Source organism: Microcaecilia unicolor, chromosome 10 (genome assembly GCF_901765095.1).
Source record: "Microcaecilia unicolor chromosome 10, aMicUni1.1, whole genome shotgun sequence".
Taxonomy (NCBI): domain Eukaryota; kingdom Metazoa; phylum Chordata; class Amphibia; order Gymnophiona; family Siphonopidae; genus Microcaecilia; species Microcaecilia unicolor.
Genome location: NC_044040.1, coordinates 219013313 through 219026683, shown reverse-complemented (window position 1 = coordinate 219026683; position 13371 = coordinate 219013313). Strand labels below are relative to the sequence as shown.

General features: G+C 46.5%; 1 protein-coding gene across 2 annotated transcripts in view; it reads left to right on the top strand.

Annotated features, from left to right (window-relative positions):
- ABCC5 (ATP binding cassette subfamily C member 5) overlaps nt 1-13371 on the top strand; it is a 147951-nt gene that overhangs the window by 69875 nt on the left and 64705 nt on the right. Inside the window, exons 9-11 of one of the 2 annotated variants that reach the window (XM_030215965.1) lie at nt 9204-9352; nt 9850-9957; nt 11911-12261. In XM_030215965.1, coding sequence (XP_030071825.1) covers nt 9204-9352; nt 9850-9957; nt 11911-12261 — 608 coding nt within the window. The other variant, XM_030215966.1, reaches the window with a different exon arrangement.

The window sequence follows — 13371 nt, the reverse complement described above, 5'->3', positions numbered from 1 at the left end:
GATTTCAGTGTGTTATCTACAGTGACACCTAGATCTTTTTCTTGCTTGCTGACCACCAAGGTGGAACCTAGCATCAGGTAACTATGATTCGGATTATTCTTTTCAATGTGTATCACCTTGCGTTTGTCCATATTAAATTTCATTTGCCATTTGGACGTCCAGTCTTCCAATTTCCTAAGGTCTTCCTGCAATATTTCAGTCTGCACCTTGAATAGTTTTGTATTATTTGCAAATGTAATCACCTCACTCATTGTTGCAATTTCGTATTATTTATAAATACGTTAAATAGCACTGGTCCCAATACAGATCCCTGCGGCACTCCACTGTCACCCTCCTCCACTGAGAGAAATGATCATTTAACCCTACCCTCTATTTTCTGTCCAATGACCAATTCCTAATCCACCACAGAGCCTTGCCTCCTATCCCATGACTCTATAATTTTCTCTGGCTTCTCTCATGAGGATCTTGTATCAAAATCTTTCTGAAAATCTAGATACACTATATCAACAGGCTCACCTTTGTCCACATGTTTATTCACTCCTTCAAAGAAACAAAGCAAATTGGTGAGGCACGACTTCCCTTGCCTGAGCCCATGCTGACTCTGTCCCGGCACCGACGTCAGACTTACTGGTCTGTTATTTCCTGGATCAACCCTAGAACCCTTTTAAAAAATCGGCATCACATTGGCCACCCTCCAATCTTCGGGTACTATGGACGATTTTAACGACAGGTTACATATTACTAACAGCAGATCAGCAATTTCATGCTTGAGTTCCTTGAGTACCCTTGGATGTATGCCATCCAGTCCAGGTGATTTACTACTCTTTAATTTGTCAATATAGCTCAGTACGTCTTCCAGGTTCACCAAATTTTTCAGTTTCTCCGCATCATCACCCTTGAAAACTATTTCCAGTACAGGCAGATCTCTTACATCTTCTTCAATAACAACAGAAGCAAAGAATTCATTCAGTTTCTCTGCTATGACCTTGTCCTCCCGGAGCAACCTGTTTGCTCCTTCGTAATCTAACGGTCCCATGGATTCCCTCGCAGGCTTTCTACTTGTAATGTACCTGAAAAAGTAGTTACTGTGAGTTTTAGCTTGTGTGGCAAGTTTCTCTTTATATTTTAGCCTTCTTTATTAATGCTTTGCATTTGACTTGTAGAGCTTACTTCACTTCTTATTTTCTTAATTTGGATCCTTTTTCCATTCTTTGAAGGGCAATCTTTTGACCACGCTGGCTGTCGTTTTCTTTCCACCTTTGCAAATACGTAAAATGTATTTGGACTGGGCTTCCAAGAATTTTTGAATAACGTCAATGCCTGATTTTCTTGTAATTGAGAGGGGTAATGCCATGAAAAGATAGAGCAGCTTGGGGAGGAGCATTATTTTAACTGCGTGAATGTGGCCTATCCAAGAGAGATTTCCTTAGCATCCCTCCGGACTGGCCCAGGATTGGACTGATGGGTTGTGCACGCCTACCAGCAGGTGGAGACTGAGAAAAAAACTCTGACTCTAGAGAGCCAATGAGAGCCCTGGTCATGTGACCCTAGTCTCAGTATTTTCTCAGTCTCCCAGCAGGTAGGACGTGAGCCTATTAGTCTCTCTTGTTGGTATTTGTAGATATTTTCTTTATTGGTTCTTCTGTGCCCAGGAATTTTATTGAGGTCATTCCTGATACTAAGTGCCTTAGTGTTCAGCCTCTGGGGTGTTAAACTCGGGTGTCCCGAGTCCCTCCCCCCTATTTCCTCCCCATCTCCCTTCTGGTGTATCCCCACACAGCTTTATTAATAACTAAGGGAAGGGCTACCCTTTCATTGTAAAGGAGTATTGCCTTTGGGAGAGGCAGCCAGTATTTAAAAAAAAAAAAAAAGAACTGAAACAGCTGAGTAAGCCATCTGTTCCCCGCTGACTTAACGAGCAGGCAGCTCTGTCAGGCAGCTCTGTGTTTTCAACTCTGTGGGTTTCAGCACCTGTTTAAAAAAAAAAAAAAAGAGCTTTGAGATAGGGGAAGCGAACGAAGGCAAGCTACTCTAAGCTACTCTTTTAGTGCTTTATTGCTCCTGTCAGCCCTTGGGTTTTTTTAGCTGCTAAATTGGCGTTTTTAAAAAAGGCGCGAACCGCGTTGCCGCTTTCTCGCCAGTGCTTGCTTGTTGCCGCGATGGCGGAGAAGTTGAAAAGATGTGCAGTCTGTCAGCGTCGGGGGGTTAATGCCTCCGGCGCCTGTAAATTTTGTACAGCGCTTGACATGCCTGACGTTTCTCTTCCTCCGCCGGTTTTGCCTTCGGTTCCATCGGGGGTTCCGATTTCGCCGTCGCGCTCCCTCGCTCCTACTTCGGAGATCTCTGGCTTAGAAGCGCCCGCGGCGAAAGTGGCGCGAACGGCGGCCATTTTGTCTCCTGCTCCTTCAACGTCGGGTGCCGCGTCTGGCCCTTTAAACTCCGCGATTTTGGGAGATTTAAATTCGGAGGTCCTGGCACATTCGACAGCCACTCAGGGAGGAGGTTTTCCCCCTGAGTTTGTTATTCAGATGTACCAGGCCTTCCTGATGCAGCGAGAGGGGCCAGCAGCGGGACTGACAGGGACTACAGCGGGGCTGTCAGGGGCTATGGGCAGTTTGGTTCCTACTGCAGCTAAGCCTAGGACATGTGAGTTTCCTTCAGATCTGGTACCAGAGCATACTTCAGACATGCCTTTTTTGGAGGAAGAGGAAGACTTAGGACCGGCACTTAATGAGCTGGCTTGGGGGGATCCTTCCTCTTTAGATCCTGACACTGTTCCTTTGGGCCAGGGGGAAGATCCCTCGGTGGCTAGAGTGTTTCATAAGGAAGATTTACAGGATCTTATTGTTATGGTGGCTACTACTTTAAATTTTGATGATCAGCCTCCAGCTTCACAAGTCCGTAAGGTTGATTTGTTGGTTAAGGGCTCTAGGGCTTCCAGCAAGACCTTTCCTATGCATGAGGACATTTGGGATGTCATTAAAGCGCAGTGGGAGGTCCCGGATGCTGCTTTTCGGCCTACTAGATCTATGTCTCGTTTATATCCAGTGCCCGAAGCTGATAAAGCACTTCTTAAGCTGCCAGTGGTTGATGCTGTGGTCTCGGCGGTTACTAAACGCAACACAGTCCCAGTAGATGGAGGAACGGCGCTTAAAGATACTCAAGACAGGCGTTTGGACTCTCTTTTGAAGCATAATTTTGAGGTTTCCTCTCTGGCAGTGCAGGCGGCCATTTGCGGATCTTTAGTGGCCAGGGCCTGCTTTCGTTGGGCCGAGAGAGTCTTGGATAGATCTTTGGATGATCTTGCAGCTATAGATGTCGAGGTGGCAAAGATTGAAACGGGCTCTGCTTTTTTAGCCGATGCCCTATATGACCTGTTGAGGGCTTCTTCTAAATCTTTGGCCCTGGGAGTTGCAGCTCGCCGCTCTCTTTGATTGAAAGGTTGGTCGGCAGATGCGGCCTCCAAATCTAAGTTGAGTAAATTTCCCTTTAGGGGTTCATTTTTGTTTGGAGAGGATTTGGACAAATTGGTTCACTCCCTAGGAGACTCTAAGGTGCCTCGTCTCCCTGAAGATCGGCCTCGCCTATCCAGTCGGGGTACCTTGTTTGGACGTGGTAGGCTAAGGTCTTTCCGTAGATTTCAGCCTGATAAAGCTTCTCAGCCTCAGAGATCGCGTTTCTTTACCAGGAACCAGTCCTTTCGAGGTTACCGCAGAGGAGGCAGATTCTCAAGCGGCAATTTTCGCTCCCCTGCGCGTACTTCCCAATGAAGGTGCGAGGGCCCCTTCTCTGGTACCTGTCGGAGCTCGGCTTTCTCAGTTTTATCAGAGGTGGGCCCACATTACATCAGATCAGTGGGTCTTGGAGGTGGTTCGAGACGGATATGCCTTAGAATTTGCAAGGCCTATTTCAGACGCCTTTCTGGAGTCTCCCTGTCGCTCTCCCCTCAAAGCGCGTGCGGTTCGGGAGACTCTCCAGAGGCTCTTAGATCTTCAGGCGATTTATCCAGTTCCTCCTGCCGAGTACAAGCAAGGTCGGTATTCCATTTACTTTGTGGTGCCCAAAAAGGAGGACTCCTATCGTCCTATTCTCGACCTCAAAGCTGTCAATCGCGCTCTCAAGGTCACCAATTTCAGGATGGAGACCCTTCGGTCAGTCATAGTAGCAGTGCGCAAGGGAGAGTATTTAACAGCTTTGGACCTGACAGAAGCCTATTTGCATATTCCCATTCGTCCTGCTCACCACAAGTTTTTGCGTTTTGCAATTCTAGGCCGGCATTATCAGTTTCGCGCTCTGCCTTTCGGCCTGGCGACGGCGCCGCGCACATTTACCAAAGTGATGGTCGTGGTGGCAGCGGCTCTCAGGAAGGAAGGGATTTTGGTTCATCCCTACCTGGACGACTGGTTGATAAGGGCAAAGTCTTATCAGGAAAGTTGTCAGGTCACGGAGCGAGTAGTATCGTTCCTGCAGTCTCTAGGTTGGGTGGTGAACATTGCCAAGAGCCGTTTGGTTCCCTCTCAGTCTCTAGAGTATTTGGGGGTCACCTTCGATACTGCGAGGGGTCGAGTTTTTCTTCCGCAGGGCAGAATCCTAAAGCTCCGGTCTCAAGTTCTGAATTTGCTGCATCTGAAAGTACCGTGTGCTCGAGACTATCTTCAGGTTCTCTGTTCCATGGCTGCCTCGATAGAAGTAGTTCCCTGGGCCAGAGCTCACATGAGATCTCTTCAGTGGTCTCTTCTGACCCGGTGGTCTGCTCAAACAGATTCCCTTCTGGTGAGACTGCCTTTGCGGCTCCGGGAGCGAATCTCTCTGTTTTGGTGGCTACGGATGCAGAATCTCACTGTGGGGATGCCGTTGGAGCCTCCGCGGTGGATTCCTCTAACAACAGATGCCAGTCTCCGAGGCTGGGGGGCTCATTGCCTGGACAAGTGGGCCCAGGGCCTCTGGTCGCCGCTGGAAGCAGTTCAATCCATCAACTTTCTGGAGACCAGGGCGATTCGGTTAGCTCTGCTGCACTTCGGTTCTCTTCTGGAGGGCACAGCTGTGCGAGTTCTCTCGGACAATGCCTCGGCAGTAGCCTACATCAACCGCCAGGGAGGTACGAGGTGCCGTCTCCTGTGTCGGGAAGCGGAGAGTCTCCTGGCGTGGGCGGAGATTCACCTCACGGCCATCTCAGCCTCGCATGTGGCAGGAGTGGACAACGTGCAAGCAGACTTCCTCAGTCGTCACACTCTCGATCCCGGGGAATGGGCTCTGAGCGATCGGGCATTTCAGTTGATAGTACAGCGCTGGGGTCTTCCAGTACTAGATCTCTTCGCCTCCAGGCTCAACTCCAAAGTTCCTCGCTTCTTCAGTCGCCGAAAAGATGTAAGGGCGGCAGGGGTAGACGCCCTCTTGCAGCAATGGCCCTCCGGCCTTCTTTACGCGTTTCCTCCATGGCCACTAATAGGTCGTCTCCTTCAGAAGATCGAAGACCACGGGGGGCCGATCATTTTGGTGGCACCGGACTGGCCTCGGCGTCCCTGGTACGCGGATCTCCAGCGTCTGTCCGTGGTGTCTCCTCTTCGTCTTCCGACACACAAGGCGTTGCTGGTTCAAGGACCAGTTCTACATCCAGATCCAGCTCGATTTTGTCTTACGGCTTGGCTCTTGAACGAGCTCGTTTAACTAAGCGAGGATTTTCAACGCCAGTGATTTCTACCATGCTGCAGTCTCGTCGCCGTTCCACCTCGTTAAACTATATTCGCACGTGGAGAATTTTTGAGGATTGGTGTGCAGAAGCTGACATTGTTCCTTTTCGGGCGTCAGTACCTCAGATGTTAGACTTTTTACAGCGAGGTTTTGATAAGGGGCTCTCTCTTTCGTCGCTGAAGGTGCAGGCGGCAGCTCTATCCTGTTTCAGAGGTAAAATAAGGGGTAAGTCTTTGGCTAGTCTTCCCGAGGTGGCTCGTTTTTTGAAGGGGGTCTGCCTTCTTCGTCCTCCAGTCAGATCGGTTTTTCCATCTTGGGACCTTAATCTGGTGCTTTCGTCTCTGACAAAGCCTCCTTTTGAGCCTTTACAAACATGTTCTCTGAAGGATTTAACGCTTAAGACGGTGTTTTTGGTGGCTATCGCGTCAGCTAGAAGAGTGTCAGAGTTGCAAGCTTTTTCCTGTAGATCTCCATTTCTGGAATTTTCTAAAGAGCGAGTGGTCCTTCGGCCGGTTCCTTCCTTTTTGCCCAAGGTACTATCTCGGTTTCATATGTCTCAGTCGGTTTTTCTTCCTATTCTGGGATCCTCCTCCGGAACGCAGGAGCAGCGAAAGTTGCATACTCTGGATGTTAGGAGAGTACTTAAACGGTATCTTGCGGTTACGGAGGACTTCCGTCGATCGGACCGCCTCTTTCTGCTATTTGCTGGTCACCGCAAGGGCCTGGCAGCTTCTAAGCCTACTTTGTCTCGGTGGATCAAAGAAATGATAGCGTCTGCTTATCTCTTGGCAGACAGACCAGTTCCGGCAGCGCTTAAAGCTCATTCTACCCGGGGGCAGGCAGCCTCGTGGGCGGAGTGTTCCTTGGTGCCTCCAGCGGAGATCTGTAAGGCAGCGACTTGGTCGTCACTTCATTCTTTCTCTAGGCATTACAGGCTAGATGTACAGTGTCGTCAGGAGACCGTCTTTGCATCTCGCGTACTCACAGCGGGTTTGCTGGGGTCCCTCCCTTAGGACTACTGCTTTGTTACGTCCCATCAGTCCAATCCTGGGCCGGTCCGGAGGGATGCTAAGGAAGGAGAAATTAGACCTTACCTGCTAATTTGCTTTCCTTTAGTCCCTCCGGACCGGCCCAGGTCCCTCCCGTGTTCTATGGTTCTCAATTTTACTGTGTACAGAGATGCAACTGTCGTCTACAGAGCTGTTCTGCTAGTTAGACAGTTAAAGGAGATACATTATGTTCTACAAGAAATACATTATGTTCTACAAGTTAAATGTTTTGCAAGTTCTCTGGTTATTCAGTTCATATTTTTATACAACTTGCACAGTTTATGGGATACACATTTCTGTACATAATTGGCCATGCCACGGCTCTGAACTGAGTTGTTGGTGCGCCCAGTGTCACGGCAAAGCCGTAGTTTAAGCACGTTGGTTTCTCTCGTGCTGCCTGGCTGCTTAAATTCCTCAGGGCACAGAATATAGGTCCTTCTTTTCCTTTCTGCTTGGTTATTCAAATACTGAGACTAGGGTCACATGACCAGGGCTCTCATTGGCTCTCTAGAGTCAGAGTTTTTTTCTCAGTCTCCACCTGCTGGTAGGCGTGCACAACCCATCAGTCCAATCCTGGGCCGGTCCGGAGGGACTAAAGGAAAGCAAATTAGCAGGTAAGGTCTAATTTCTCCTTAAGTCCTCCCGTCTCTCCAACTGTGCCAAAAGTTCACAGACCTTAGCTGGGAAGTTAACCCTATAAAGGTCATCCAGTCGATGGGTGAGATTGACCCCTATATAGTGGGGGGGCCCAGCGAAAGGGAAACTGGACACAGAGGCAATTCATCTGTAGATCCGGAAGGGTAATATTCAAAATCTCTGACTTGCTCATATTGACCTTAAACCCAAAGACCCAACCATACCTTTGCAATTCCCCCCCCCCCCCCCCCCCCCCGGCGTCAATCTGGAGCATCCTTGGAAATACCAAGGGAGGCACCAGCTCGAGGAAGTGCCTTCAAAATCTCACCTTCTAATTCCCCAACAACAGCAAGTATAACAGCAACAAGAGCAAAATCAGAACAAAACATGGCAGCTGGACATGAAGAATCCCAATCCAGAGCATTGGAATTGCTAAGGTCTTCTCCCTCTGAGGAAGGCAAGACCCTGCTCATATCAAGGCCTCAACCTGATGAGGTAAGGCTCAAAGGTGCAGAGAGGAGCCAGTAATATTGCACAGACAGGCACACAGCAGGAATCGTGCCCATAGGGAGCAGTCATGGTAGCTTGCTAGCAGATTGTTGACGTTGCAGATTGTTATGTTCCTTCGCCACCTGTTGCTATTTTGGGTGGTCGTTCACCGCCAAGGAAGGCTGGCCATCCGTGTAGAACAGGAGAGTAAAGGGATGCCACTATCTATACTTAATCCTAGCTCCCGTTGATGGGCAGTGAAGGACTGTAATTCAGACCGGAGCTTGAGGATAGTGCTAGCCAAATCTTGCTAAACTTGCACTTGCTAGGATTCTCATTGGAAATTTTGGCCACCCTTGAAGCTTTAGTCACAAAAACAAGCTACGGTGTCTTTAGGCTGTTTATTTCGTGGACTCCCCAAGGTCGTGCTCCAGAAGACTTGTAGTGGGATCCATTGTAGTTTGTCCATTGGACAGAAGAGCGCTGGCTGTCTTGTTGCACCACTGTCTCACTATCTGCATAGGTGGGAGGTTCCAGCGCTGGCTCTGGTTTTCCAGGTCCTCCAACTAACAACTTTGAGTAACTTTGTGTCATCAGCAAATTAATTACCTCACTAGAGCCATCTCTAGATCATTTATAAATATGTTAAAAAGCAGCGGTCCCAGCACAGACCCCCCTGGGGAACCCTACTACCTACCCTTCTCCATTGAGAATGCTGACCATTTAACCCTACTCTCTTTTTTTGTCTCTTTTTAACTCATTCTTAATCCAGAATAGGACATACCTTCTTTCCTATGACTTTCCAAAATCCATTTACACAGTATAGACATGCTCACCTTTATTCACATGTTTATGCATCCCTTCAAAGAAATGTAGTAGATTGGTGAGGCAAGATTTCCCTTGACTAAATTCATGTTGGCTTTCTCTTTAATCTATGCTTATGTATATGCTCTGTAATTTTGTTCTTTATAATAGTTTCTACTGTTTTGTTTGGCACCAATGCCAGGTTCACCGGTCTATAACTTCCGGATCACATTGGCCACCCTCCAGTCTTCTGGTTCCGTGTTGGATTTTCAAAGATAGCCCTTGAAGAGCACAGGGTGCTTTGGAGAGGACCAACATGGTCTCTATAAAGTTGTCCGCTCATCCATATGGTTTCCCAGTGGAGTCACAAGGGGAGCCATTATGGCTTTGGGAAGCGCTCTACTTGCCAGGATAGCTGCCAAAGATGTTTTTTTTTTAATTTTAACATTTTTTAATGTATAGAATTTATAATACGTATTGTTTGATGTAAACACTAGAGCAGAATTTTTGAAACATTGTTTTAATTATTCCTAGAAATCCGGGAGGAAGAACGGAAGATCTTGGAGCGTGCTGGCTATTTCCAGAGTATTACTGTGGGTGTGGCTCCCATTGTGGTAGTTATTGCCAGTGTGGTGACATTCTCTGTTCACATGGTCCTTGGATATGACCTCACAGCTGCGCAGGTGACACTTTGTTTTTCTTCTCAGGTTTCAGTGCTTTTATGTATGTCTTGTTATAGTAGACAACCACTTTGCTGCTGATCCACAAAACGTTTTCTATAGTACCGGTAGAGCATTCTTTTCATTTTTAGGGTGACCTTTTCTCCAAGGACAAGTGGGATATGCCTAAGACAAACAGCTGTCATTTCTTAAAACCATCTGTGGTAATACATGTCCTGCTGTCCTTGGAGAACACCTGCTACAGGTGAGTAACTTCACAGCGATATTTGGGTCAACAGTTGAACTCTGTGATAGTAGAACCTGCCCTCAGGTATTGAAATAGCTCTATAAAACGAGGGGGTTCAGGTTTTTTGTGCTGCTTTTAATTTAAAATCCTGAGCAAGCCTGGTGATGGAGCAGAAGTTTTCTCTCCAAACTGTGGCCACATTGTTCTGCTTTACAACTGCCCTTCAACTTTTATGTAAGGTGTTCTTTTTCTCCTTTTTCTCTTTTCTCCCAAGGCTTTTACAGTTGTTACTGTTTTCAACTCCATGACATTTGCACTTAAAGTAACTCCGTTTTCGGTGAAGTCTCTGTCAGAGGCTTCTGTTGCTGTTGAACGTTTTAAAGTAAGTTACCTTTTTGTCTCTTATAGCTCTTTTCTTGTGTGTGTCAGCAGTCTCAGAGCCTTCAGTAATTACAGCTCAGGTACCATAGGTTTTGTAAGTTATACCAGCTTTGTCCGTTGTGATAGTGGGAAAGTTTGTTCTGAGAGATGGTTCCTGCACCCATAGGTGTATGTTGCAATCTGCTAACTTGGGACAAACCATGCATCCTACCCTCGTGTGTTGTCTCATCAGCTAGCTTTCCTCAGGTGTAGCATGATGTCTCCAGTGGAATAGGTGGAGGAAGGGTAGTCTTGAGTAATGTTGGCTAGCTTCTCTTGCATCCCCAGCAAGTGCAGTATACGGTAGGCTCTGGCTTTCGCTTTCAGGCAGTCCTAGCACAAACCTGTATTGGGGCAAATGTGGCTAGTCTACTTTTTGAACTATTTGAAGTTTTATAATATTAACAACCTTACCTTTGGCTTTTTGAACAGAAGCAATTCAGCAGTGCTCATATCCTTGTTCTAGGGGATGCCATTGACAGTCATAATGGGGCAGAATGTTGCATTGCCAGTGTCTACATCGCTCTGTGTACTACAAGCTGATGTTCTCTGTTGCAGAATGTGATGGATTTTGCTGGGCCTTTGGCACAACCATATTTTCAGATTTTGCTGTTTTTTTGCTGAGCGGTTTCGTTCTGCTTTTGTGTTTGCAGCTTAGTTGGTACCTGTCCCAGTTTGCCTTTATTTGGCATAGGAGAATGGGAATAGAATTCATTACTGCATCTCAGCAATGAATAATGGAAAGCAAAAGCTGCTGCTTTATATCTTTGAGTCCTTAGCTAGTAGAGGCAGCTTCTTGCAGAGCTGTCAGAGTTTGGGAGTCCTGCTGCAGTTGTCTACTTGTGTTAGTCTTGGTGTCTTGGACTGCTGGAAGGAATTTAGTTTTTCTCCTTCAGGCTGCTTGACTTGGTTTGTTTTATGGCTTAGAACCTTCAGAAGCTACCAGATGATTCCATCCTCCTTTTGAAGGTATAGCTAGTGAACACCCGCCTATTTTTCTAAAAGTTAACCATATTGATGTACGTAGAGATAGCGTGGTGATTGTGGGCTTATGTCTTTTAAAATACTTTTCATGCACATTTTGTTGCTTTTGATCCCCTTCCAATATGTTATGGGATTTAGGGGAATTTTTTGTCTTGCCTGCCATCTCAGCTTGGCTTTGTGGTCTTTTCCAGAAAGCAGTTAGTTCACTTCTGCTGTGCTACTGCATGCAAGAGATCACCTCATATTCACAGGGAAGACAAGTTTCAAGGGGGTTTAGTTATGCAATTCAGTAGTCACCTGGCAAGATTGTTCTGGGTAAGAACTGTTCGTCTGACTGGTTTAAAAATATGTGTTAATGTATGAACCTTTTCATCTGGATCCAAAGGGGAAAGGAGGGGATGGGGCAGCTAGGGATGTTTAGGATGGAAAAGCAAAAAGAAAAGAAAACAATCCCCCCATATGATTGCATTTTCAGTTATACACACACACACTGTTGCCTGATTCCACCATCCATGGATAAAGTAGATCTTGTGAACAGCTTTCAAAGAAAAACCACTCATGTTTTCTGTTTTTGGCCGTAAACTTTGTGGGTAAAGATTCTTTGTTCTAATGCAAGTTATCTCCTAGGCATCGGAACACCATGGAACATCAGATTTTGTAAGCTGTTCATTAAAGGGCCAAGCTATATGAAATGGAATTTTATGTAATTTTGGATGCCTGAAACCGTAACTTGTCATGCTGTATGAGTGTGTGCAAGTCCCGCTTTACGTGCATACATCTGCTTTATCCTGGAGTTAGCTGACTCTAATGAGCTACCTTTTGCTCCTCAGCAGCTGCTTCTCACTGTATAGCCTGATGTGTTATGCTGCCTGAGTGTGCCATTACCTTGACCAGCTGTCTCATCTTTGCACCTCTCTCAAACTCCTATCAGAGTTTATTTCTAATGGAAGAGGTTCACATGATAAAGAAAAAGCCAGCCAGCCCTCACATCACCATAGAGCTGAAAAATGCTACACTGGCATGGGACTTTTCCCATGCCAGTGCCCAGAGCTCGCCAAAACTGACTCCCAAACTGAAAAAGGACAAGATCACCAAGGGCAAGAAAGAGAGACTGAAGCTACAGCACCATGAAGGAGCCCAGGCAGTGCTGGCTGAGCAGAAGGGACATCTGCTTCTGTACAGTGATGACCATCCCAGCCCTGAGGAGGAGAACAAGAACGTCCACCAAGTTACCACGCGGCTGCAGAGGACATTGTACAACATCAGTCTTGAGGTTGAGAAGGTAAGAAATAACCTCAAAGGCAGTTTGCATTACTCCAGTGTCAAGCTTATTCTGTGAGCCTAATTCAGCACAAGCACATCCGGTTCAATCACGTAGCTGAACTTGCTATATGTAGGAAACCTGTTTATGCAGTTTGAGTTAACAGTCCTATCTAGTTGAACTTTCTGGTTCGCTCCTAAAACGCCTCTGGTGTTAGACATGCTGAGGCCCAGAGCAGAAACTAGGAAGGGGGCCACAAAACTCACTGGCAGCTTGTGTCCCCTCCAGTTTTAGGAAGGGTTGAGGACCCTTGTAGCCTCCCCCATTCTCCCCTGCTCGCTACTTAACCTTTGGCCAGACAAAAATTATCCAGGCATCTATTCAGCAGCCCTAAATTTTAATGTTGGTTGTATCTGGTTAAATCCCAAAGCTGACTGGATAAATCTTATGACTGTAACAAATGTGTTTACAACTTGGACAGATCTGATCACTCCGTCCTATTCTGGAGCTCTCATCTATTCACGTTTTACTGTTAGCCTTGTTTATTCTGACTTCTGGTTGGATTCCCAAACTCATAGTTAGAGTTCAGTTATACAGAACACAGCCGTTAAATTCTCTACATTTGCAAAAAAATGTGATTGTCCCCCTCACTTTTTCTAACAGCATTAGTTCCCTGTCACTCACAGAATATCCTATAAGATCTTAGTATTATGTTGTCAGATTCCAGTCCCTAGGTTCTGCAGTATTCTTGGCTAACCGTCTCATACCCTATTACCCTCATGCACTTCATTCCTCTATACACCCCCCCCCCCCCAAAAAAAAAAAAAACCCAAAACAAAACGCTATTTTGTCTGTTTCATCCTTTTGTCATGTCATTCTTAATATCATCTGGAACTCATGCTTCACTGTCTCAGCTCTCTCTCTCTCTCTGGAACTAGAGCCATCAGGTCACACATATAAAGCATATTTTTTCATGGCATTTCACACTGAGCCACGAAACTGGCGTCCTCCACTTTTGCATTTCCTCTTGCTCTGGCTAGGCTTACCGTTTAATCACAGAATGAAAAGTGTCTTCTCCTCCTCCTCTTCCCCTTCAAATACTTTGCAATGTTTCCTTCCTATTTCTTCTTT